This window comes from Corvus hawaiiensis, chromosome 2 (genome assembly GCF_020740725.1).
Source record: "Corvus hawaiiensis isolate bCorHaw1 chromosome 2, bCorHaw1.pri.cur, whole genome shotgun sequence".
NCBI classification, from domain to species: domain Eukaryota; kingdom Metazoa; phylum Chordata; class Aves; order Passeriformes; family Corvidae; genus Corvus; species Corvus hawaiiensis.
In genome coordinates, this window is record NC_063214.1 from 37598908 (window position 1) to 37624967 (window position 26060).

Genomic DNA, 26060 nt, shown 5'->3' on the forward strand with positions numbered 1-26060 from the left:
TTGGGAATAGCTATTCCAATCACACCAAAGCAGGAGGGAGGGTTTTCTGCTTGTCGGTGCAAGTGCAGGTATGGCAGTGCTGCTTCGTTTTGTGCTCAACTTGCTTGGCCTGATCTTTGGCAACACTTTTCTTCTTTTGTGCTCAAGTTTCCCCATTTGTAAAATGGATACAGTGATCATTATCTTTGCCTCATGGGGGTTGTTGTGAAGCTAAAACGAGTTCATATTTGCAAAACCCTTTGAGAGCCCCAGATGAAAAGTACTTGTAAAAATCCTGAACCTGGGATTGCCTTCTGGGTTATCTGTTGTAACTGGTTTTCCTGCACAAACCTGAACGTGCTGCAGACAGTGCTGGTATCAGCTGGGAGGATTTTAACCTGGACTGAGGAACAGCTGAGCAGTTCAGTGCCTTCAGCAGGCAAAGCACACCTCGGTCCCAAGTCAGCACCTTGGCTATCCCCTGTCTGGACTTGCCACAGCCTGGCCCAGGCCGCTGCCGTTCCCTGGGCTCTGGACATCGCAGCCCCCATGGTGCTGGGGACAGACGGACGAGAGGGCTCCGAGGGTAAGTCGGGGCTGCAAAGCTGGAGCTGTCCCTGCCCTCTACCACACCTACAGCGCCTGGCCTGGGGCACTTTCCAGTACCTGCCAAGCAGCCCTGCAGCTGGGAGGAGTTTGGCTGCTTCCTGATGCCCTCATTCATCCCAAGCTTTACAGAGATTTGTTTTCTTTCCCTTTCCTTTATCCCAAACCCTTCCTCTTAACAACACCCCACAGCTACCTACACCTCCTTCTGCTCATCCTTCACCTCTCCACTGTTCCACTTGGGCCTCAGCTGTGGATGGGCAGACATGACTCCTTGTCCTGTGAGCAGCAGTTTTCCTTCTGGCCACCATTAGAGGCTGCCAGAGCTTCCCGGATCGAGCCGAGCCAGCAGCAGCGGCTGGATGCACTGGGAGTTCCAGCACTCGGTTGCTAGTGGGAATAGTTTCCGAAGGAAAGCATCGTTCATGGCAGTGGCAGGAGACGAGACACAGAGAGACTGAGGATAACTTGGGAGTTAGAGAACGGACGAAGGAATGGAAAAATGTGGTAAGAGCAAAGGATACTAAAACTGAGGATTGAGCTGGATGAGAAATACAGAGGGAGAAGAAATGCAGGGTGGGAGAATATTTTGGGAGAGAGGAATAGAAAAAGTAAATATTAGTTCCTATAGATCTTGCAAGAGGTTAATAAAGAAAATTTGATGCAAGTTTGACCCTTTTAAGGGAAGGTTTATGGAGCCCCTTCCAGTCCCAGCATCCTGCCCACCCTTTGCATGCCCCCTCCCCTTCCTGCCCTGTCCGTGCTTCCCTGTCTGCTTCTTCAGCCAACAATTTCTGCCATGAACTCGCCATCGAACATAGACATTTAAACACAGCTGTGGGCTGGCCGGGGCTGCTGGCTGGGCAGTGTCTGACTGGGCATTTGGGCAGTGGCTGCCAGCTGGGCAGCGTCTGCAGGTGTTACCTGGCCGAGCTGCTGGCCTGAGTTTCCTTGCACCTGTGTCTGTGCCACACTGCTGCAAATCTTTTGCTTTTAGTGAAGTCCTACTTCATTTCCAGTAAGTTAAGGTGGGAATCAGGTCTGCTAAGTGCAAAATGGTCTTCTATGTTTGGAAAATTGTTTTGATTTGTCTTTTATACTTGTGTGTCTGGCTCATTTCCAACCCAGCAGCTTTACCTTGACGTATGTTTGTGTATTGCAGTCCCAAACTCTGTTTGAAGAGGATGCTAATTATGCAGAGGACATTTTAAAAGGAATAATGTGGGAAGTGTAAGATCATAAATGCTGTACAAAATTACCACAGGTGTGGCTTACCTAGCAAGAGAGTTAATTTGCCTTGAGTTATTCTGGCCAAGCAATAACTGAGAGCTTGATGGCACAGAAAATCATTTCATTATAAATGATTTAGAACATCTGTATCTCCAAAATCATTATAAAGTGACAGGATATCATTCTGCTTTCAGGATGTTTATGATAAAGGAAAATAAATGATGAAAGAAGAGGTCCTTCTGTTGTAGATGTACTTAAACTTGACTTTTATTCTAGAAGTTTATCCTTGAATCTGTGTGTAAATTGAATGGGTGTCAGCTGCTCCTCCCTCAAGCCCATATAGCTACACCCTGTGAGATGAGCTACCATGAGTTAGTAACTACTCCCCTTGCTCAAAGTGTGCATAAGGAGATGCAGCTCTTCTGGGAGGCATCTGACCCAGTGGGCTTTTGCTTCTCACTCTGCGTGGGTTTTGTATGTGAAACATTTTTAACCTCTCTGATTTTTATCAGGCACAGAAAGAATGGCACTTCTTGTAGTGTTGGTGTTGGCTCAGCCATCAAGTAGATACATGAGAAATTTTAGCTGTGGGGTTTGGTTTGGTGTTTTGTTGTTTTGTTTTTTTTTTTTTTTTTCCCCCAAAGGTGAGAATTTAGAGAATTACATTTGGAGCTGATTTAGAATTTACTGCCATTTTGAGCACCTGAACATTATTGACCAAATTGCATTCTGTCTTTATGAGTAGATTTGAAATAATACCAAGTCAATATTGGACCAACTTTCAAAGTTAATATTGATTTGGAAATCAATAATGTGACACTATTATTATAATCATTTTCATAGGAATTATTATTATTTGAAGCTGAAGTTTCTTAAATTACATGAATGCTCATTGAATGGTATTAGTTTTGACATTCTAGTAACAAATTCATTCCTACAGCTAAAATTTGCCTTCATAAAATAACCAGGTTATTTTGGAAATCAATAATTTAAAATACAAATACTTAGTGCATTTGGCAGTAGTACATTTTTAAAAGTTTTCAGTGCATGTGTCAACATCTTTAAATTACACTGTTTCTTTATTTGGCTTGTAATAATTTAAATAACCTATTTTTTAAGTCTCCCTTGCCCTTGTGATCATTTCTCAATGGAGTACTCGGCTGCATCACTGCATAAATTTTGCTATCTACAAATTCCAGGTCTAAAAAGTCTTAGGAATATTATACTGAAGCTGAGCAAACATTTTTTTGATACAAAATTATGTCCAAATTGCTTTTAAGTGCCAAAGGGAAAGAGTAAATCAAGGCTGCCTTCATTCACAAAAGTAGTGGCAAAATTACCTTCCAAGGAAACCCACATTCACTGTCCTTTTCTCTCTGGGGAGCATGAGGCTTCAGCTTCCAGAGTAGTCAGACCAATAAACTGAAGGGGCTGTGAAATCAGTGTATTTTATTCTTTCCCCTCAAGGTTTTTTCACTTCCTCAAAGACAAGTAAAGGTTACTTGGGCCAGAGCAACCTTGCAGTGAGCATGGTGTTTTGAAAGCCAGGTAGAGGCTGTGGACCAGGGTCTCTTCTTTATGGATGCGCTGAGCACTGCTTAGCAGCAATCTTACATGGACCTGCATACATTGTTATGGTTGTTAGAGTTCATTACATAGAATCATTGAATGGTTTGGGTAAGAAGATCCAAAGATCATCTAGTTCCAACCCCCTGCCATGGGCACGGACACCAGCTGGCTCAGATTTCCATCCAGCCTGGCCTTGAACACTTCCAGGGATGTGGCATTCGCAGCTTCTTTGGGCAACCTGCGCCTCACCATCCTTACAGTAAAGAATTTCTTCTCAATATCTAACCAAAATCTACCCTCTTTCAGTGTAAAGCCATTACCCCTGGCCTGTCACTATGTGCTCTTGTAAATTTCTGTAATGTATGTAAAATTTCATCAAGTCAAAGCAACAGGCAGAATTTCTGCCATCTTGCTCTTGAGGATGTTCCCCTGAGTAATGGGGAGACTAAGATTGCAATTTAAGGAGAGCATTATGTTATACAGAGTGCAACAGGTTCAGTGATGGAAACAGAGGCAATAAAATTGTTTTTCTGAGAGATTACATTGGAGACAGCAGATTGTTGTTTTGATTTTTGTTTCTCTGACTGCCTAATCTTTTAGTTTATTCAATTTTGTTTTCATTCAGAGTTTATTAGATTTAATTTTTTTTTTTTGGCTTGACTGGAAAATTTGTTCAACATAAACCAATGTCATTTTTGTCAAGAAAAAAGCATCATGAAAACAACTTTGACCTTAACTTTCCATTTTATTTCAGATTTCAGTTGTAAATCTGTAGGTGTTACAGCCAAGAGGCATTCATATATATAGAAAGATGGGTGGATTTTAATCTCTGAAATTAAATTAGCATTACCAGTAGTTCGGCTCTATGCCTTTGGCTTGAAGAGCTTGTCTAGCAAGGCATTTTAGGATGAAAAATCAGGTGTCATATGTAGAAGATTATGATGACCTATGATTATGAGAACCTATGTTTGTTCTCCTAACAAAAGGATTTGGGGACATCAAATGAAACTAATAAGCAGCAGGTTGAAATGACCACAAGGAGAATTTTTTTAAGTGGTAGCAAAGCTGTGAGATTCGTTGATAAAAAAACACTGGGGATGTTGAGTTTACGTGAGTTTTGAAAACTGTTAAATTTGTGTAAGAAGAATTTTTCCAGAGATATTAAGTGGAAAAAAGAAAAAAGTATTTTTGGCTCAGGAAAGTCCAGCAGCTGAAAATGTATTCCGGGCAAAAGTTGTGTTAATATTTTTCCTTTAACATCTGCTAAAGGCCACTGTTGGAAAGAACCCCCAGGCTAGATGGACCCCTGGTCTGGTTTATCACTTCATATAGCTTTTAACATTTGGACGAGCAAACACCTTACTCCACACATTTTAGCTCCGAGCTTCCCTATAGCGGGATCATTCTGAGCACAGGGGCAGCACTGTTTCCATTAGGCCAAGGCTGGATCTCTGTGTGAGCCACTGGGTCCTTGGTAGGGATGTGGTCAGGAGGTCCAGCAGGGCAGCTCCAGTGCAGGTCTCCTTACTGGCTGTCTTGCCTTGCTGCCTCGGTCTGTGCCTGCAGCAATCCTGCTGCCAGCAGCCAAGGTTTTAATCTGTTGCACAGGATTTTGCACTGAAGGTATGTGACTGGTATCTTTTCTATTTCTGTTCCTGTTGGGAGCCACTAATGGTCCTCTCTTGAAATCAATCACTGCCTGTCACGATGTGCAGGAGCTCAAGGTAGTGCTAAATGAGCTCAGCATTGAAGAGCTGCATTAATATGGCCATTTACCTGTGGTAATTGGCTGTAGATGTATAGAAGGTATTGATCCAGCTGGATTTCTACTCTAGAGCTACTCTGTCAGTGTTTGAGCTGGTTTGGATGTCTCTGCATGGGATTTCACTGTGCCAATTTTGATGTAAAATGAGGTGTCTTTGGGGTCAGTTTCTAGATATCAGCTCAGGGAATATTTTCAGCCAGGAGGTGTGTATCATTATATATATATATATACACTCCCAAAAACTGACACCCTGTGATAAAGACATTCCACCATTCCACCTAAAAGGACAAAAGGATCTCTTTGGGGTGGCAGAAAGGCTCAGAGAGAGCCCCAGCTTTGCCCAGGAAGTTCTCAGAAACAGTAGAACGCAGAAAGGATCCAAAGTCCTTTAAACAGTGAATAAACTGCTTTTTAGCCAAGTTTGTGTCTGGAGTGAAGTCTTACAGCTGAGTTTAAGGCCTTTAAGAAAAAAAGAAGATTAAAAAAAGGAAATGCTGATGCATCCTCTATTGAAACTGTGTGAATAGGAGCATATTCAAGCTTCTAAATATATTTTCTCCTAAGAGTCTAAGGGCTGTAGGGACTTTTCCATTCCTAATTATATAGTGCACTATGCCGTCTGTTTCTGACTTACAACTTCAAAAATAGAATTTAGAGTCATAAATGAAACACAAGGAGATGGATAAAGAGACGCTGTATATGATAAGGAAGTGCTCTGCTAATATTTTTACTGATGTTGTAGCCAGTCACTTGGGTTTTAAATTCAATGACTGTTATGCAAACCCTTTAATACACTGGTGTTTCATTAAGAGGCTGTTTAAAAAAAAAAAAAAAAATCTGTGGGTAACTAAAGCAGCAGCAAAGGACAATCAATGTAAATGTCTTATGACAGTTCTGTGGCTGTGCTGGTTGTGTCTCAGGTCTCAGCAAGGTCATGTCTCTAACAGGGTATGGAAACAGTCATTTCAGGCAATAACACATTCTGAAATTCAGAAGTATTTCCTGAAATCTGACTTATTCCCTGACAACTCAAGCTCCGGTCTCTGTTCTTGAACTGAAATAAAGCTTAAAGTCCGCTGGTGGGACACCTGCAGATCACGGTGGTAGGACCTATAACCCCCCTGGATGTGATCTGAAATTCTTGACTGCATTACAGTAGGCACTTTTGCCTCCAAAACCATCACTGGTCTCCTGGTAAACAAAGGAGGAATTTCATTTGTCCTTTTTTATTTCTCATGCAGACTTTGGGAGGACAAGAAGTAGGATGGAGTGCTAGCATGTCCCTGGGTGTGGGAATGTGAAAAGTGACTGGGACTGCAAGGATCTAGAGGGAGTGAGCTGGATCCACATGGGCAGGCTTTTGCTGAAGCTCTTCCACGTCTTTCACCTTCTGCCATTTAGGCAGGAATACCCTAGAGATCGCTTTCACTTGGAAGGATAAGTGGCTATTTTCTATGCCCAAAATACTGAAAAAAATCAAAGGAATGAGCTGTGGGGGTGACCAACACAATTTCAGGTCCCCCTCCACAACCTTATGGGGTTTGGAGGTTGTGGGCTGAAGGCAGGTGGTGTGCTATAAAACAAACTGGGTTTCCATCATGTTGTAGTAAAATCTGCACACATATTTAAATGAGAAACATTTTATAAGATTTTTTTTATTTCAGTTTTTGGGATGGTAATCTTTCCAGTTGCTGATACGAGTTGTGAGGCTGCAGAAGCACTGCACTAGACTTGAGCAAGCACACCCTGCTTTTCAGCAAAACTTGTTAGCTCAGCCATCCACCAGCCTTTGGGCTCCCGGGGCCAACACGCTGAAACTGGTTTGCCAGTACAGGGGGAGAAACCATCTGCCTGGGTATATCTCCTTAGGGAAATGCTGTGCAAGAGTTTAGTTCCTGTCTTTGCTCACACACATACACACAGACACACACAGAGCTGCCTTTGTGCATGGTTGAGGTGCTTGCCTTTCAACTCTCACTTCTGAAGACTTGTTGCAAGGGTGAGTGGAGCCAGGAATAGGCAGGGAACTGCTTTGTTTGGTTATCCAATGTTTATGCTGAGTATGCCTAGGGGCTGCAATGAGGGCTGGTCCCTGTTTGAGATGAGCCAAGAAGGTGTAGAACTCTCCTCTGGAAAGCTTATTTAGACTGTAAACAGGAGACAAAGGAAGCGGTATGCAGGTGAGGTTTTAATCCTACATTTGTAGACTATGAGAAAAGAACCTGGTGGAGGTTGCGCATGAAGAGTTGGGATGGCACCAGGCCAGCATTATTGGGGAAAAGCTTGTATTTTATTGAATTTGTTTCATTGCAATAGATTAATGCCATTGATTCAGAGGCTTGAAGGATGATGCTTTTCTCTCAGAAATGAAACACTGTGGGTTTAGTCCTTATTTATTTTCCTCAGAACTAAAGATAATTCTGTTCTTGCTAGAAGCATAGGTTAGATTCAATACTTCAGTTAGTGCCTTCATGTTAAATACAGCTGGGTCACCATTTTATTGCACCAATATTTGCACGTATTTTAAAATCAAAATCAATCCTGGGATTTCAAATTTTTATTAAGTTCAGTTCTAATTCTGCTGTGTCATTGGTAAGTTACAATACCCCCCCACTCATAACCTTTATCAAGTAGTATTTTCAGTAGTTACCATGAGATATTTGGAAGTTCATTATAAATCACATACATGTCAAATTTTGAGTTAGGACTGGCTGTAACCTTCATCTGACATTTTTATAAGCACTAGTTCCCCTCCAGCTTCCAGAAACAGACAGGAATTTTCTTTCACTGGTAAGTTTTATCTCTTTATTTTTGAAATAGAAATAGTTTTACACTACTTTATAATATCAGGAAGGGGTCTGAGAATATACATGAATTTGCTACAGAAATTGGATCATGTCTCTAAGGATCATTATACATAAGGAGACTACGCCCTAAGGTGCATATATGTCATGGCCATTTAATGTTAGCTCTGTAGTCTATGATTTTAAAGACAAATCTGAAGACTGCTGTAGTAAATGTGATATCTTTTATTCTGAATTCTTAGTGGAAATTAAAAAAAAATAAATATTATTCCTCTTGGAAGGAAGTTATATGAACCAGTATCAATATGTACATTTTTTTACCCCATGTGCTGTAAATTCTAGTTATTATGGGATAGGAAGGGTGTGTATAGAATTTAAAAAAAAAGGCAAAGAGGGGGAGAGTTAGCCTTCTCTAACTAATGGACGATATTTATTCTCTTAAGGTCACATAATGTAATTATAATTATTTTCTTGAAGAAACGGTACTAATTCTTTCAGCTTGCCACTGAGAATCTTGTGTTCTTGCTTAAAGTGCTGTGCTCTTGTGAGTTCTGGAAGAAAGAAAATATCAACAGTTTTGCAGGGAAACTTTGGCTATAAAGGTTTGACACAGCAGGAATAAAGAGAAAGTTTAGTGTTTCTTTGTCTTACTCTTGTAGCCTGTGTGATATCTCAATAGTGATATATGGAGGTATATATCTACCTGATATATTCCATAGCTTTGCGCTCATTCTCCCATAATACCTATTTTTACCTTGATTTTTATGCTCTGACTAAAGAATAAATAAAGTCCATATCAATTTGAGTTTTTCTGAGGTGGCAACTGAAAAAAACCAGCTTTGGTTAGAAAGAATCTATTAATGTTGGCCATTCTGCAGTGGAAGGCATGGTAATTCTACTTTTGAAAAGCAGGGTTGTCCTATTAATACCAGTTAGCCTGGAGGTGGCTGGATGATTACTAAGACCTGTGGATTACTGCAGGAGTCAGTGCCATGATGTTGATCCACGGAGTACAGATTATTCCCTTGTTCTTGAGTCTATAGTTGGTTCCAGCTATCTTTGTTATGGAGCTGCAAGTGGGCTAATGTGTTTTGGCAGGACCATTTGGTCTTCTGGGGCTCTTAGCTGCCACACTATGCTGCTTTGGGTTTCCCTTCAGGGCACCATATTGCACAGAACAAGGGAACAGAATGATCATTACCAGTTGTCACCTACTATATATCCAGTAAGTGCCTAAGGATTTTACTCGTCTTGTTTACTTAAAAGTTGACTGAAGCGTTTATCAGCTTCTCAAGTATGTCTGCACAGTTTCTTGAAAACAGTAAAAATCAAACTCACATGAATACAGTGAAATTTAAGCCCTTAAAAATAGGTTTTTTTCCTTAATACAAGCCCTTATTTGCTTTGAAGATAGCGACAACTATCAGTAACCTGAGTCCCTGACTTTCTCCCTTAACAACAAAGGATGTCTCATATTTCTTCCATTAGTTGCAACTGTTTTGGATGTGTTCTATATTTAGCTATCTGGGGTCCTTCATATCAGATTTATACTACAAAAGTCTGATAGAATATGTTCATTGTGTTAAAGAACTTAGATGAGCTAGTGTGCCATATGAAAAGCTCCGTAACTCATTCTAATTTATTACCTAATTTGGGGATTCTACAGACTTAAATAAATCTAAGTGTGTGCATAATATTTGAGAGCAGCCCTGAGAAGAACGACTTGGGGTATTGATGGATGAGAAGCTCAACATGACCTGGCAATGTGCACTGGCAGCCCAAAAAGCCAAACCTGTCCTGGGCTGCATTCAAAGCAGCATGGGCAGCAGGGCAAGGCACAGGATTCTTCCTCTCTACTCTGCCCTTGTGAGGCCCCACCTGGAGCACTGCATCCAGCTCTGGGGGCTTCTAAGGAAAGGCTTATTGGAGCAAGTACAGAGAAGGGCCATAAAGATGCATGAGGTCCCTCCCAACCCAAACCTTTCTCTGATTATATGACAATACAACTACTGTATGTATTGGTGAAACTACTAGGATCTCTTCCGTTGGACTTGTATTGTGCTATCTTGGATTATGAGGCAGATCTTCTCCTTGGCATAGAGGTCTGTAAGGATCTGAAACTAACTTACAGGTATAGTGCATATCCACCAATAAATGGGAAAAGAAATCACAAAAATAAAATTTTGTCATATGCTTGTCATGTGAATATAAAGCCAGGAAAACACACTGGGGAGTTGTTTGCAAGGGCAGAATAATTTTATCCCTAAGGGATAAGACCATGCACTTAATAATCTGAAAGGATTTTCTCAAACTGGGTTTCCTGACATTTTTTGCTTTTATCCTTTTAGGTTTATATTGTTGCAGCATGTAAGTTCTTGAATATTGTATTTATTTATTGAAAATGAAAAATTAATGTCCTTATGAGGGAGAAAAAAGCCTACAGGTGTGGAAAGGCATAGAATCATAGTAGCATAGTTTGTTTTGGGTTGGAAGGGACCTTAAAGATCCTTTAGTTCCATCATTCCCAGCCTTGGGCAGTGACACTTCCCATTAGACCAGGTTGCTTAAAGCCCCTCCCAACCATGAAAACTTCCACTTTTGGAGCATACCACCAAACCCAACCATTGAATGACATCTGGAAACCTTGTGTTATAGTACTTTTTCTCAGAAGGGGAGTATCGACTTTGTGTCCTTTCCAAGTTTGGCCAGTTTCAAATGACTGCATTTTTTGTCGTATTGATTTGGCTTCATTTTAAACAAAATCAGCAGCACAAGAGCATGATAAAAACCATTGTAAATTCGCAGAATTCTGATGAACTTAGGTAAAGCTTCATTCTCCCTCTGTGTACTAAGACTCCTGATCAATACTCAGATCAAGCGATCTTTCGCTGTAAAGAGTAACATTTGATAGTTGATTTTTATGTATAGAAACACAGCAGAAAAGGAAATATTTTTAGCAACCCATATTTGCTTCGCTGATTGTCCTTTGAGACATGCAAAAGAGCACATTCATTTACAGTATGCCTTTTTCTTCTGTACCCAAAGTACTTAGAGCACCTCACAACAAATGTACTCCACAAGAGCAGTAGAGTCTCAATTAATCTAGTTCTTTGGAATTTGCTCTTTTCACTTATCCTCATTTGCAAAAAAAGGATGGCCCAGTAGTTAAGTCATTAGCCTGCTGCTTTGGAGATGGATTTTACTGCTCTTAAGTTGTAGATTTCCTTTCCGACTAGGACAAATCTGTCAGATAAGGAGAATACAACTCTATCTAACCAGGACATTGAGGGTGATTATATGTTCATCCTCACATGCTGTAGTAAATGCTCAAAGTAAAACTATGAGGGAATTTTATTAGTATTCTAATAAGAAAAAAACCAAGCTATTATACAGCAGATCTTGTAGCCTACAGTCAATGTTGAAAACATAAAGAATTTAAGTTATGTAGCATCAAGCATTCTCTTTTAAATTGTTTGCTTTTTGTAGGACAGCATTTTTACTATGATAACTTTTGTATTACACGATGAGATTTCCTTAAGAGCAACTGTAGTAGTAATAGCATGCAGCATGAGTGTTTTAAAGCAATTACATTGTGTAGTCAGAACTGTTTTAATGAAGTCTGCAAAGACGAGTTGTTTATTACTGATTTCTATCACTATAGTGCATGTAACCCCAATTTATGAAGGAGGATGGTAGGTGTGAATGATTAGGTAGACTCCAGTTTGAATCAGGTATGTCTTTTGGAAGGACTGAGTGCTCTGTCTCATTGCTTGTGAAGCATATGGCGTTAAGTCTGTCACCTGCCAGACTTGGACTTGACGATCCTTGTGGGTCCCTTCCAGCTCATCATGTTCCGTGATTCTGTGATTCCCAGTGAAGTAGTCTTCATTTTACAGCACTAGTGACAAAACTCTGTTCAGTCCAAAGTAACAGCTGAAGCATTCAGTACCTGTGGTTCTTCGTTTTTCTTGTAGGGTCAACGATTGCATCTTGCGAGTGAACGAGGTCGACGTGTCAGAAGTCTCACACAGCAAAGCCGTGGAGGCCCTAAAGGAGGCTGGTTCCATAGTGCGATTGTACGTCCGGCGAAGAAGACCTATACTGGAGACCGTGGTAGAGATCAAGTTGTTCAAAGGACCTAAAGGTAGATAAGAAAATGAAAAAACCTCCATTTTAAACTTGATGTTTAACCCCTCTTGTGGCTTAAATGGCATCTGACCTTGTTGATTTGCTAACTGGTTGACCTGTCACATACTGAAATGGAGTTAATTTAGGCTGGTATAACTTGAATTCATGGTTACATCTCTTCCTGAAATATAAAGGAGTTCAAGGAGTTGTGGTTTGCTTCGTTTGATGTTTACTGCAGAGATGGCTCATTACCTTTAAAGAGACACAGAGATACTATGCTTTACATTGGCAGCACATATACTACCTTTAAAGTTCCTCTACTGAGACCTTTGACTTTCATTTAAGGTTCTGTTGAATGCGGAGTTTCTGAATTCTTCCTTTTTTCAGAAGGTTTTTTGATTATCTAGCTTATCCTCTGTACCTTCATGATGGTTTCTTCTAGAGTTATCTTTGGAACATGAAGACAAGAATACCAACTTACCCAGATACATAGGGGAATTTATTTTATTTTATCCTTCAAAATTATATGGAAATCCAGCACAAAACCTTCACTAGTCTAAGTCAGCTTTATCTCTTCTAGCAGAACCTTCTGGTTACAGAACAAAAAGCCAAATTTCTTTCTAGAAACATTTTTCTTCATAGCTAATTTCTGGACAAAGAAAATGTAGATTTTCACAGTAGATGTGAACAGAATGAACAGCAGTTAATTTTTTTTTCATCCATAATAGCTATTTCATAAGCAGGTCTTTGATAAATGTGTATATATATATATATATATGTATATGAAATGAAGATATTAGCATATATCTTGATATATGCAGTGCACATGAGATTACTCTCCCTGTTTTATCTATAGTGAATAATCTGCAGCTTTTTCAGTGTTCTCCCTTGTATGTCCTCTCATGTGAATATTATAGTGTGCTTCTCCATAGGGGTTTTTTATACCAGTAGTGGACTATATTTAATATATTGAGACATATTGTTGAGATTGACCTCTAATACTTAACAAAGATACTGCAACACTGAAAACAGTGCACTGTTTGACACTGCCGTGTATTTGTTATGCTCTGCTCTTGGAGAAGAGTAAGATATATTTAAACATGCATCTGATGGTAAATCCCCAGATGTCTGGATTCTTGTGGTCAGTTACAGTGCTGGATTGTTTTCCTAATAGAAAAGCATCTCTAATGGTATTTTGTGTGCATATGAACTCAGAGTAGAAGTGCAGGCAGTGTTTTTAGCGATGTGGAATTAAACTAAGTGTGGGATATGATAGTCATTTTGAAGAGACCTAAGGCTAAAGAAACTAAAATTAACATGTCCTTTCTGGTTGTGATAAAACAGGAAAAGTATTCACCGTGACCAAATTTTTGCTACATTGTGGAAACCGACAAGAGAGGCAATCATTATCTAATAATGGGTTTGCATGGTGTTTGTTTTGAGTGTATGCCTGAAACTATTTCTTTTTACAATTATTTTCATAAAACAGAATGGACACCAAAAACGTGCCTTTTATGGCAAGCTAAAGAACTTTTGCTGCCTACTGCTGAAAACATATTTTGTAGCTATATTCTTATATGAAGTTTACTACAGATAAGTGCTGTAAATAATGAATTTTATTGCTGGGTTGAATGTATTTTTTTTTTATTTTTACTTTTATAGAAACAATTTCACTGGAAACTTGGATAAAAAATAAGTTGATGTGCTAGTTTTCTGCAAAAGCCAGGGGTTTTACCTTCATAATTCAGGCAGTAAGGAAACATGCTCTGTTATGCTTTCTGTATATACACAGATAAAAAATAAAAAATTAAAAAAAAAATTATAGTTGGGATGAAAACCTTACCAATACTATTTTTAATAGCTGTAGCAGTTTTTCTTTGATTTTTTTTTTCAAAATCTTCCATGAAAAGTTATCTGTTGAGAGGCATCAAACTCATAGCAGAAGTTGAGAATAAAACCTGTGACTCTTGGCCTGTGATGGCACTCCTGTGATGCTTATCTCCTCATATTTCAGGTGATTTATCTGTGAACCAGTCTTTCAAACCATTACTGTGCAGTGTAAGAACCACAGTATTTATATAAACAGTGTTTCTTACTTCTCAGAGTCAAATTGGGACATTTTGGTGTCCAGAGCAGGACCTGAACACCAGCATGGTGGCTTCCACACCATTCCTTCTTTCATACTCACAAAGTTAATAAAGTAAATCTGTTTTTTAGACAAGAAGGTTGTTCCATACCAAACTTGGAGTACCAAATATCTCTTCAGTTCTTTTCCTGACTGTCTCTGTCAGTGTATAACCCAGCATTTACTGAGTTCATTCCTTACTGCTCTGAGAATTTACCACATGAAAGCAAGTCTTGGCTTCCATAATGCCAAATAAACTCAGAGATCCCTAGCTTGCCTGTCTATGTGTAGTAGATTATATCTTTCAGTACTTGAAGTCGGTAAAGAAGGAAATTTGCAAGGCTTTTTTATGTAGAGCTCCTTTTAATTTCATCTGAGATATTCAGGATGAGGGCTTTTACAAGTTATTAGTCCATATTGGTTAGTTGGGGTTTTTTAATGGGTGTTAATTTTTGTAGGTAGCAACCACCATATGAAAGACATTGATTAACTTGGTGAATGTATCCTGAACATAAGATGTTAAATAAACATTGTTTGGTGATGGCTTTGGGCGTATGATGGGGAAGGACACGGTAGTGTGCTGCCAGGAGGTCCCTTCTGAATGCAGATCCCCATGCAGGTGTTCTTGTTGCTTTACAAAAAAAGCTCTCCTAGCATCATATGCTAAGCCCTGTAACCCTTAGTTTTATTTTTGGGGGGAAAGAGTTGTGTAACAGGAAAGTCAAGGATTCAAAGAGAGCTGCAGCTGTGTAGGCATTTAAAGCTGATCATCACTTTGACATACCTGATTGCTAATACTGGCAGATAGCCATAGGCTGTGTCTTGAAGATAATTGCTGACTGTCATCCTTGCAGGCTCTTCCTCTCTTTCATGTGCTTGGGAGATTGTCTTTTGTATGCCTCTTGCATGTCTCTTCAGTCAGGCATCCAGTTCAATGTATGGCTTTGCAAAGGATTGAGTGGCCAACAGTAAGTATTTTATTTCAGTCACTTCCAGGTCACTGCCGGTTTTAGCAGCCAGCATCTCTGCAGTGGCTGGCAGCTGTAACAGAGGAAAGATTTACATGCAGCTTTCTTACTGAAAATCATTGGGATTTAGACACTACTAAAAATCCTGTCATTAAGTCATATGCTTTTCTTCCTCTGTATTGAAACAAGACTAGCAGTAATGAGAATGGATTGCGCACACTGCAGTGTTTGTTCCTGGGGAGCAAAAAAAGTGCAAGCATTCAAAACAAAGCAATTTAATGGTGCTGTCTGGCTTTGTAATATAACTTGTGCATTAGCTTCCTGTAAGACCCTACAAAGAACCATGTATGTGCAGGGAACTGTGAACTTCAGTCACTGTTCAGGGGTTCCAGTGCTCAGTCCCATTTCATTGCATTGGACTGGAGGACTTTAAACCAAAGGAGTTCCACTGACCTCGAGATTTTCATGCTGTCCTATCACACTCCAAATATACTTTTACTAAACCCAGAAGCATTGTGTAATATGCTGACCCACAATTAGTTATAGAAATTAAACTCGATGTTTTAAAATTTCATTTTTAAATAATCAGCAGAAAAATTTATTTCTACCATTGTAGAAAATTTCTGGCAGTCAGAAATTTGGGGAAACACAGAGGTCATGTAATACGTTGCCTACCTACGTGCCCACCTACCTGATAATTTAAGCTCTGATATAATATACCAGAAGAAAAAAACAAAGGCAGAAAATAAGGATTCTAGTAACAGCAGTGTTGGATCAGATAATAAAATTTTGACCTCACCTCTATGGGAAATGTGATGTCTTAAAAGACAACAAAACTGCAGAAAGGAAGTTCGGGGTATGTGAAGTGGAGCAGCTGAGGACCAGGAAACTTGAAAGGAGAAATGTCAGACTTAAAAACACCCAAAAAAGGAACGACGTAAAGGACAGCTACTTTTGCTGTCTGGGTATTCTGGTGGCCTGAGGATAAAGACGCAGAGAAGTAGGATGACTTTCCCACACCCTTCATGATAATAGTGCCTATCATTACAGCATTTGAGCTGTGTCGGGATCTTGCCGTGATGACTGGAGCAGCCCTTTTGGTCACTGCATTTTAGATGAAAAGGCTCTGTCACTTTTTTATTTTCTATAAGCATGCTTTTTGGTCATTCCTGGTGTATTCAGGCAGTGACACATTCTCATGAGGTCCACCCCACCCTGCTTTGTGTGCTTAACAAAACATATTTAGGAGCACTTAATTCTCTACTCTTCCTGCTCTCAGAATTAGGGCCATATCAAAGCTTTTCTTTTAATCCATTTGGAGTCTTGTTATGTTTTGGGGCTCCAGATTGAAAATTAATGCATCTCTTAAGCACTGTTCAGCCCAATTCTCTATCTCCCTCTGGAAGGCTATCCTTATCTTAAATTTCTTAATCAGCAAAGACTAAGCTCCTAAATCAGATATCTCAATGAAATACTCAAAAATAAAATGGGGTTGCTCTAAAGGGCATAATGCACATTTATTTTGAGAGTTATGTATATCTGTCTAAATGTTAGACTATATCATTGGGCATAACCAGTTCCAGAGTTTCCATTTCATTGTGTTCTGTGGTGAACTGAAGCGACTCTGTGCCACATGGTAGATTTCCTTTTCCTGTAACTCTTTGTTTTATTCTTGATGACACTAAATAAATTCAGTGGATGGTTACAAAGCTTTCTTACTATAATAAAAAAAAAAGAATCATTATGGTTTAAGCAGTGTATTTTTTGACTCTGATAAGTTATGGGATTTTCTTGAGAAGATGCAGGGATTTTTCACCATCAGTATAAGGTATGATTTCACTGTAGATTTATCTTGGATTGTTACTGAAATATCCTGTAGTCCTTTACCATCTGTAGCTTCCTAGAGTTTCATGCTTCTTTTTTCATAAGAATAGACCTATTTTAGTTTGGATTGATGGCTTTATTGGAAATACCTTGTGTTCTGTTTCATAGATAGTATCCCAGCTTGCAACGACAACTGAAATATACAGCTGAAACAAAAATACAGTTCAATTATGTATATTTCAAAATGTCTGCAGAAAAAGAAAAGTTCAATTCAGAATAGTAGAATAGAGGGTTGATTAAAAAAGAAATTTTTTTACAAGTGCTGCTTTCAGTAAGGAAAGGAGGAAACTTACCACTTTTATCTAGCACAGCAAAGTCATAAGTTACCTTTTTATCTCAGGTAATAGGTACAGCACTTAAAATGAAAGAAGGGGCTTTTTGCAAGCAAAGAACCCTAATTATTTATTTTCCAATTTCAGAGAACAGTGAGAGCTTTCAGATCTTGCTGTTTGATAACTGATTGCAAGTGCTTGCTTCAGACTGATGATGGTACTTTTTTTTTTTTTTTTTTTTTTTATTATTGCAGCTATTACTCCCACTACTTTAATGGTCTATTTTCTCTAATTTAAGAGACACTAAATATGCTATAGCAAACTTTAGCATGTGGGAATGGAAGGTTTTATGGTAAGTTAGGCAGAGATTTTCTAAATTAAGAAATTAAGAAATGTTTTGTTAGGTCCAGTGTTTTCAACAAAATAGTTTTTTCACATTTTGACCAGGACCTTTTCTTACAGTCTTTGAAGAATTTCAGTCTTGTGATCTCATCAGCTGTGAATTTACTTCTGATTTTGAATGTTCTCTTCCTTCTGTGCTCTATGAATCCTTCTCTAAAACAGAGCAAAATGGGGCAACTTAGAAGACAGAACAGTATAAAAATGAGGAAGCAGGCAAACTTTCTCAAATCTGGGTTTAACAAACTATTTTGGTTCTCAACTCTAATTTAAGTGCTTCACTTCATATTGCTGTAACCATATCACTTACTTCAGATATAAATAGAAAACCACCACAACTAAAACTAAATTACCATTTTTTGTGAAATGTCTTTGCTTGAAGGAATTCATATTTCCTCCAATTAGCAGAAAGTGCTCCATCGAACACTAATACATAATTTTCCAGTTTTAAGATAGTGACTCAAACCATCATTTATAAGTTAACACCACTAAAAAGCATGGCTTCCCTGAAGGTTAGGATTGTCTAATGTAAGAATATGTGAGTATCTGATAGTTTATCATATGAAAATTGTATTCTCTTGAAAATCATAGAATTAGAGAGCTCCGTGATAGTGCTATAAAAGCCTTTGCTGTTTTCCAACAATATTTTGACATATTTGTATTGCTAATGCTTGATGTGGTAGGTTGTATCTGCACCTTTATATTTCACAGGCTGAGGATCATGTTCTTTAAGTGATGATAAATGCATACAGCTGCTATTATAATATTCTTTATGGTATAAATCAAGTATCAAATGTATTGTCTGCCTTTGGTCACTAAAGAGTTGCCATTTCATTTGTGTAAATTACCATATATGAAGTTTTTCTTTAAAAAACCCACATTGATCCTGTGCAGTGGTTCCTTCCATTCCTGAAGAGTAGTTCTTATATATAATTTCACAAAATAATAGTTATTGTTATTAGAGTGTCTCTTCAGTTCTAGTTTTTCAGGCTTTTGCTGTAGTCTTTTTGTCTTTAGCAGAGAAGGGAGGTAAATCTGTCATGTTTTTTGTTAGAAACGCAGTTTAATGACAGGAAGGGGTGGAATCGGCCTGCTGTCACATAAGACCTAATTCAACCATCTTTGGAGATTAATAGTCAGTCATTAAATAAATTATTTTCCAAATCAAAAAGGAAAATTTCAAATGGAATTCAAAATCTCTCCTTCTGGCTGGTTGTGTCACCTAAAACTGGAGCTATCCCGTGAGCTGTAGGATATTACTTGCTCAAAGTCTTTTATATCTTCATGATAACTCTGATTTTCCCCTTTTCTATTTAAGTGTCATTTTGTATTAGCTGCAAAGAAGTAAACATCATGACTGGGAAGACTGCAGCAAAATTATAGGCACGTATTTTGTCTGTTTTTCCCTTGAAACTATTTACCTCCTAAGAACTCTCCAAGCAGGTCTTAAGAATCCTGTGTTCATATGCAAAATGAACATCTAATCTCATAGTAGGTTTTAAGTATCATTTTCCAGAAATCATTCACAAAGGGTAAGGTTTCCACTGAAACGAACATTGCTTCTGCAACTCCATCATGGTAACTATTTCTGAAGTGGTGCAGTAGCAATTTGAAGTGCAGTGCTGTGTTTTAATAGCCAATTGAGATGGCTATAAAAATCCAGCACTGTGCATTAAGATCATTACTAAATTGCTTCAGCAATACTTACTGATGAGGCAGCTTCAGCTGAACACATTTCATCTTAATGAACTGTGGCTGCAATAGAGCAAAGGCACCAGCTCAGGGAAAGATAGATGTGCAGGTAGGCTTGGATGCCAACAAACTGCAGATTTTGTTTCAAGAAAAATAAGCTCTGGCTGGTTGCTTTTTGTTTCCAGTGGAGAAGGAAAATAAATCTGTCATCTTTTCATTACAAGTGCACTTAAATGGCAGAAGATGGTGCTATGAAGTTGTGTCACATAAGACCAAATTCAGCCATCTTTGGAGCTAAGTAGATCATTGACATTTCAATTGACAAAATTTTCTGTGCTTGTTCTTTCTGAATTAGGTAGGAATTTTGTATTATTATTCAGTTGCCTAGTTTCTTCAGCTGTGACACAGCAATGGGTATGGTGTTCCAGCATGACCTTTTATCATTCTGTCATGGGGTGTTGGTCCTTTTGCTGTGGTTAAAGTTACTTCTGTGGCTTTTGCTGAGAATCAAGAGCTGTTAGCATGACGTACTAGATTCCCCTGATGCTGTCCTTGTCACCTTCGCAGGTTTAACTCTTAACTTCTTTCTGAAAATTTGAGAGAAGGAAGATGTCAGCTTTTTTTTTTTTATTTTCAGTTGCTTCCGTTAGAGAAAGGGCTTATTAATCTCTGCGCTCAGCTGTTGGATGAGTGATGGATGCATCTCCAGCTTGGCTCATATGGCATCCTTCTGGGTGACAATAAAGCAGAGCATTTAAAAATTCTGTACTTGATTTATCCCATCCTTGTGGAAATGCTTCAAAGGAACTTGCTTTTTAAATGGATTTCCCAGTTGCATAATGATCTCCAGCACACTGCTGAAAAGTTTCTCGGAACATCTTTTGTCTTGGGGTTGTATGAAAAACTGTGATGTGTGTGCTTTGGGATTCTACTTGACACTGTGTCCTTTTACTCTATGTAATTTTTTAAAATCCCAAAGACTAAGTGTCTTTTTTTATTTGCCTATGCCAAGTGTGAGGAATTCCTCATGGATCTTGTCCAGCTTCTTTTTCAGTTCTAGAGTTTTCTCCTGACTAAATGTAATACAGTAAGTCTCATAATTTTGCCATTATAACATGTGTTTGTACTCCTTTTTTCCTTTAGGTTGTAAATTTCTGGGTCAGAGAATAGTTTTATCATTTCCATCCCCATTCTAGAGTGCTGTGTAAGAGTTAAAAGGGGAATCCCTTTCATTATGTTTGCCATTGCTATTTTCATCAAGAGGAGAGGAGGAGATGCAGCAGACAGGGCAGCAGACAGTACAGCAGAGTGTTAATTGTCTCATCAGTATTTCCAATACATGATAAATCAAAATATAGGAAGGACAGTGCCATCATTTGCTAAACTACTGGGCTGAGTGTGGAAAAAAGTCTTTATGTAGACAGGAGGCCAACATCTTTTTTTTCTGTTTCTTAGTGGAGTAGTGAGAATTTCCTAGGGAGTGGCAGTTTTCTTGGCCATTTTCCTCTACCTATCTGATCCTTGTTTTAAATTCTTCAGGTAAATTTTAGAGAACGATTATGCTTGATCTTTCACTACTTTAAAAAACAGTTATATGACAGCTATTTCTGGAGCCTGATGTGACACCCTGATGCAACAGAAGATGGGGATTAGCCTGCTGTGTGGAGTATGTTCATTGACACACCACCTTTCATTTCACCTGAGTAGTCTGAAAGTCCTTATGTTTCCTCCTTTGGAGACCTTCATCCATTTTTGAATATAAAGCCAAATGTGCAAATTAGTCACATGAAACTACAGAACAGTGTTTTCATCCTTTATTGTTCAGTTAATTATCTATGTAGCAAGTTCTGTCTTCTTGATAGTTTTTAGATGTCCAGATCTTTCTCAAGAAGTCTGCTGTCTGGAGGACAACACACATCAGCAAAATACTGCATTGACATGAAGAGTACCTTAAAAGGAGTAAATTGTATTTAATTACTTTTTTATAGCTTGAGGAGATGTAGCTCTTCAGTTTTGTTGTTTTCTTGTCTCTTTCCTGTAATCCTAAGCATGGGTAGACAGTATTTTAAGTCTTCTGAGAAAGGCATTACAGATTCTAATCATGGTGGAGAGACAAAGCTAGCTGCAGCTTTAGAGGTTCAAGTGATATAGTAAATAAAATATCACACTGCAGCCTATTTAAAAATTATTTTAGATTGTCAATATTATTCTTTTGTTTGCGCTAGTTGGAAAAAAAAAGGAAGGATTTATATTAAGGCATCTTTCAACATCTGAAGTGAATAGCTGTCTTAGAAGTCAAACACCAAAGTGATTAATTGCAGTAGTCATTCATCTGGCTATTTCCATTACTATGACCTAGTCCTTTCTGCAGATCTGTCATCCTCATTTTTCTTCCAGTATTCCAAATTCTAGATAAAATTTTAGTTATCCTTAATGAAAACAAAAGAAATAATACATTTGGCAAAAAGAAATTTCTCTGTAGTATTTTAGCTTCAACTTGCCGTTTGTTATTATAGAACGTTTGTCCAGTGGCGTTGAAGAACTGCTTTTCCTTCATCAGTTAGTGTTTTTTGGTTGGTTGGTTTGTGTCTTTAAATATTATATTAGAACTCCTAGATATGGCAGCTATTTTTTGGAGTTTAGGTGGAAGACCATTCGCTGTTGGCCGTGGAACACACGGTCTGTGCAGATGGCAGTTTTTTCCAATTGTGCTGTCATAAGATTTGAGACCAGGAAGTCCAGGCTCTGGGACCCACTGCACAAAGGTTCTGGGTCTGCCTGTGTCATATCAGTGACATGTACAAAGGCCAGCTGAGTTTTCACATGAAGTGAAGGTTCCTCTATTGCAGATGCAGTGAGATCAAGCTTCTTACAGAAAAAAAGTAGAGTCTTGCTGTGCCAAAGTTGTGCTCCCTGACACATAGGCAGCTGCTCTTCAATTCTTCTTCTTTCAAGTGGGCTGTAAAGCCATTGATTTATGAGAGTACCACTTGTTCTTCTTATCTTGCAGAGACTCATTTAAGATTTTTTCATTCAGAAATTCTGCTGCTTGGTCCAATGGCAAGTTGAGATATTTTTTTACAACATTAAGCATTGTGTGCTTGGTAGATGAAAAAAATTGCTGTGACCTCCTCCAGGGCAGATTTTGGCTGTTGTTATATGAGAAAGGCAAGGAGATAGCTTAATGCTTGTGTCCTTAGTGGCTAGTTTCAGACAAAAATGCAACTCTGAAAGCTTGAAAACTCAAGTTATATATCTGTGGAGGGAATCTCCATGAAACCATAAACACTAGAGAGTATTTCCAAAATATTCCAAGAGCACAAAGCTCTGTGTTCATTACCTGGGATGTTGGCTTCTGAATTTTGAGTAGTAACTTATATGAACAAATAATAAACCTGCTTTTGGATTCTTTAGAAAAAAAAATTGTCCTGTCATTATTGGTTGATAGGCATAAACAGTTGCCAAGCAAGATCTTAGAGCTTATGTAAAAAAGTGTATAATGACAGAAAAACTCTTTAGGATATGATAAAAGATATGTTGCATAAGCTAAAAGAACAATAGCCCCAAGACATGCTTGACATATTTATTTTGGAAAGTGATATTTGCAAATAAGGACATGATAGAGTTTTCTTTCTCAAAATTGTGGTTTGGTTTTTGTTTTGTTTCTTATGCAAAACAATTTGTAGGCTTTCTTGTGAAATTAATAGAAAGGCATATTATTCAACAACAGAGAGAACTAAGGAAAAATAAAATTACAACAAATAATTTAGTAAAATTGTTTATTGTAGGCACATTTACATTTTATATACTGTAATTGAAAAATAAACTCAGTAAATGGTAGGTCAGGGGTAAATCATTCACAGTCTGCAGGTCAGATGTGTATCATTTCTAAATTTGAGTTATTATCAAATGTCATAACTTTCAGAAATTTGGGTTATTTTTAAATTATACTTTGAAATGCTATTACAGCAAATCATACCCCCTCTGTAAATCAGGATTGTAATTTCAAAGATGTACTTGACAGCTACAGAGAGATGTTGTGACTGTAGGTGCTTTCAAGACAAGATATGAAAAGTGCCTACCTTTTTGCTGGCATCAATTTTCACAGAAAGGTCATCTCTGATAAGGTTTGTATCATGATTAAAATCAGCAACAAAGGGACAAGACCTCAGCCTCAAACGAAGAAGCAATAGGTCTGGCAGTACTTAGGGAAGTTAGCTACTCACACACGCACAGGTCCTGATGGTCTTGATGACAGACCACCAGAATTTATCTGATGAAGTCTGAGTGCTGACAACAGTCGGGTTTGAGCAACCATGGGGAGAAGGTGAGGTGAAAAACTGGGAAGATAAAGCAGAAAACACATCTTCACTGAAGTGAACAAGAGGACCCAAGGGACTATAAAGCCATCAGTTTGCTTTTAGAATCTCAGAAGAATATTGGAAAAAGTAGGAAATCTCTTTATAAGCATCTAGAAAAAGGTTGAAGAGTAACCAGAAGAGGCCATACTTCTCTTCTGCATCTCTTCCTTGTTCTTCTCAGATACCTCCATGTGTTGGGAGGGTTCAACACTGAAAGTAGTGTGAAAAAGCAAAGATGTTCAGCAAGGACAACTGCAAGGTGCTTTCAGCAGAAATAACCACATACTCTGCTAAATAGTGCTAACATAAAACTGTAGGAAAAGAATCCTGTGGAAGTGTAGCTAGAACTTTGTTAGCTGTAACATCTTGTTTCTTACACATCCTGCTGTGAGGAAACATTCAAATGCTATAATTGGTTTTATAAACTGAGGTATGATTTATAAGACATAGGAGCATTCCTTTCATCCTTTACAGGTAAAGCTTTGAGCTTTGCACTTCAAGAAGGGTGTATGCCAGTTGGAGGGACTCCAGGAAAAAGCTGTAAAAATGATCAGAGATTTAGAAAGCCTGTACTACAATGAATAAATGAGTGATCTGAAGCCATTTATCTGAAATACCAAAGACTAAGTGGGCGGTGGGGGGCAGTTTACGGGCACCTGATAGCAATCTTGCCTTGCAGCACATCTTTGAAGAGGGAGTTTACTCTCTGTGCTGCCTAGGGAGGGTGTGAAACAAAATTTAATAGACAAATAATGAACAAGATTTGTACTGGATGTAGAAGAAGTGAGGATTGTGATGTGATCGATTACCAGGGAGGACAACAGGTCTGCAGCATGGGAGATACCTGGACAGCGATTTGTTAGACATAATGCAACTGTAGTTGCTTCTACTTCAGGTTGAGAAGAGTAATGATCCATTGAGTTTCTTCCTGTCCCAAGATCCATAACAATTTTTTTTTCATTTCACTGTACGGTGAAGACAAAGAGTAGGCATGGGGTTATTTAAATCCTCCATCTGCAGAAATGAAGAGGGTGTCTTCCAGATAAAAAAACCATGTCCTTTGCCTGTCCTCAATAGTAATTTTATATTTTTCATTTCCATGGTTTTTTGCTTTAGGAAGGATAAAACATTTTAGAAAAGAAACTTCTGTGCATGGGAAAGTATTACTGAATATTAGAACAGATAATCTGCTTCTTAATCTGCATTTCTCTGTCTTTCCAGTTTTTCTGTTGCTCAAGCCAGGATCATGCTCATTAGGAACAATTTGATCTGATGGGTGGCTGGTTCTTCACCAAAGGGTGTGTGGCCCAGCATGTTTCAGTATTTGGAGGCTGGTAAAAACTCCTTTGCTTTGGACTGCACCAAGTCTTTTAATGCTAATTCTTGACTTCATATAAACAGTTCTGTCCAGCCCCTATCAGAGCTGAGTTTCTTTACAGCTAAAATCAGTCTTGTAAGCTTCGGGTGAATCTCACTGGTATTAATCTTTTCATCCAAATACCTGCCTAAATTTTCCAAATGGGGCCCAGAAATGGTCTGTGAATAAAGCAAGGTGTTAGTGCATTCATTCTTTCCCCCAGGGTTTCATTTTTTGTTGGAAATGCTGCATATATAGTTCCCAGAGACTGACCTAGACCCTGGCTCTGGCATTGCAGAAAGTTCAGGGTTTATTATTAGTTGAAATAGCTGATGGAAAGGCTTTGTTAATACTCCTAGCTAGAACCCCTCAAGGGACTAACAGCAGGGTCTTGTGTTATCTCATTAAGAGGGAAACTTACAGAAAATCTGTGGTGTAACTCAGGCTTGAACAACCATATTTTTTAAGTGTTATACTGCGTCTCAATTCTGCTAAGCACAAGCTCTTAGAAAATCTTTAGTGGTCTGGGACCAGTCTGAAAAAAATTTGTAATTCTGTTTCAAATGTGAGTTCACATTCCCTTTCTGGTTAGGTATGCTAGAATATGATTCCCTTAGAAAATATTTGGCATAATTTCTGAGAAGTCGTAGAATCATAGACTGATTAATGAATATTTTGGGTACGAAGGGAGCTTTAAAGGTCATTTAGTTCCAGCCTTCTTGCAATGACCAAGGACATCTTCAACTAGACCAGGTTTCTCAGACCTGCGTCCAGCCTGGTCTTGAATGTTTCCAGGGATGGCATCCACATCTGGGCAACATGTGGCAGTATTTCACCACCCACATCATAAAAAATTTCTTCCTTATATTTAATCTAAATCTCCCCTCTTTCAGTTTAAAGCTGTTACCCCCCATACTGTCA

General features: G+C 38.6%; 1 protein-coding gene across 29 annotated transcripts in view; it reads left to right on the forward strand.

Annotated features, from left to right (window-relative positions):
• DLG2 (discs large MAGUK scaffold protein 2) overlaps window positions 1-26060 on the forward strand; it is a 1000200-nt gene that overhangs the window by 681368 nt on the left and 292772 nt on the right. For 28 of the 29 annotated variants that reach the window (XM_048294433.1, XM_048294432.1, XM_048294434.1 and 25 more), the window contains one exon: window positions 11928-12097. In XM_048294433.1, the coding sequence (XP_048150390.1) occupies window positions 11928-12097 (170 nt within the window). Of the gene's footprint in view, window positions 1-759; window positions 1093-11927; window positions 12098-26060 lie in introns of those variants that run through there. The other variant, XM_048294462.1, reaches the window with a different exon arrangement.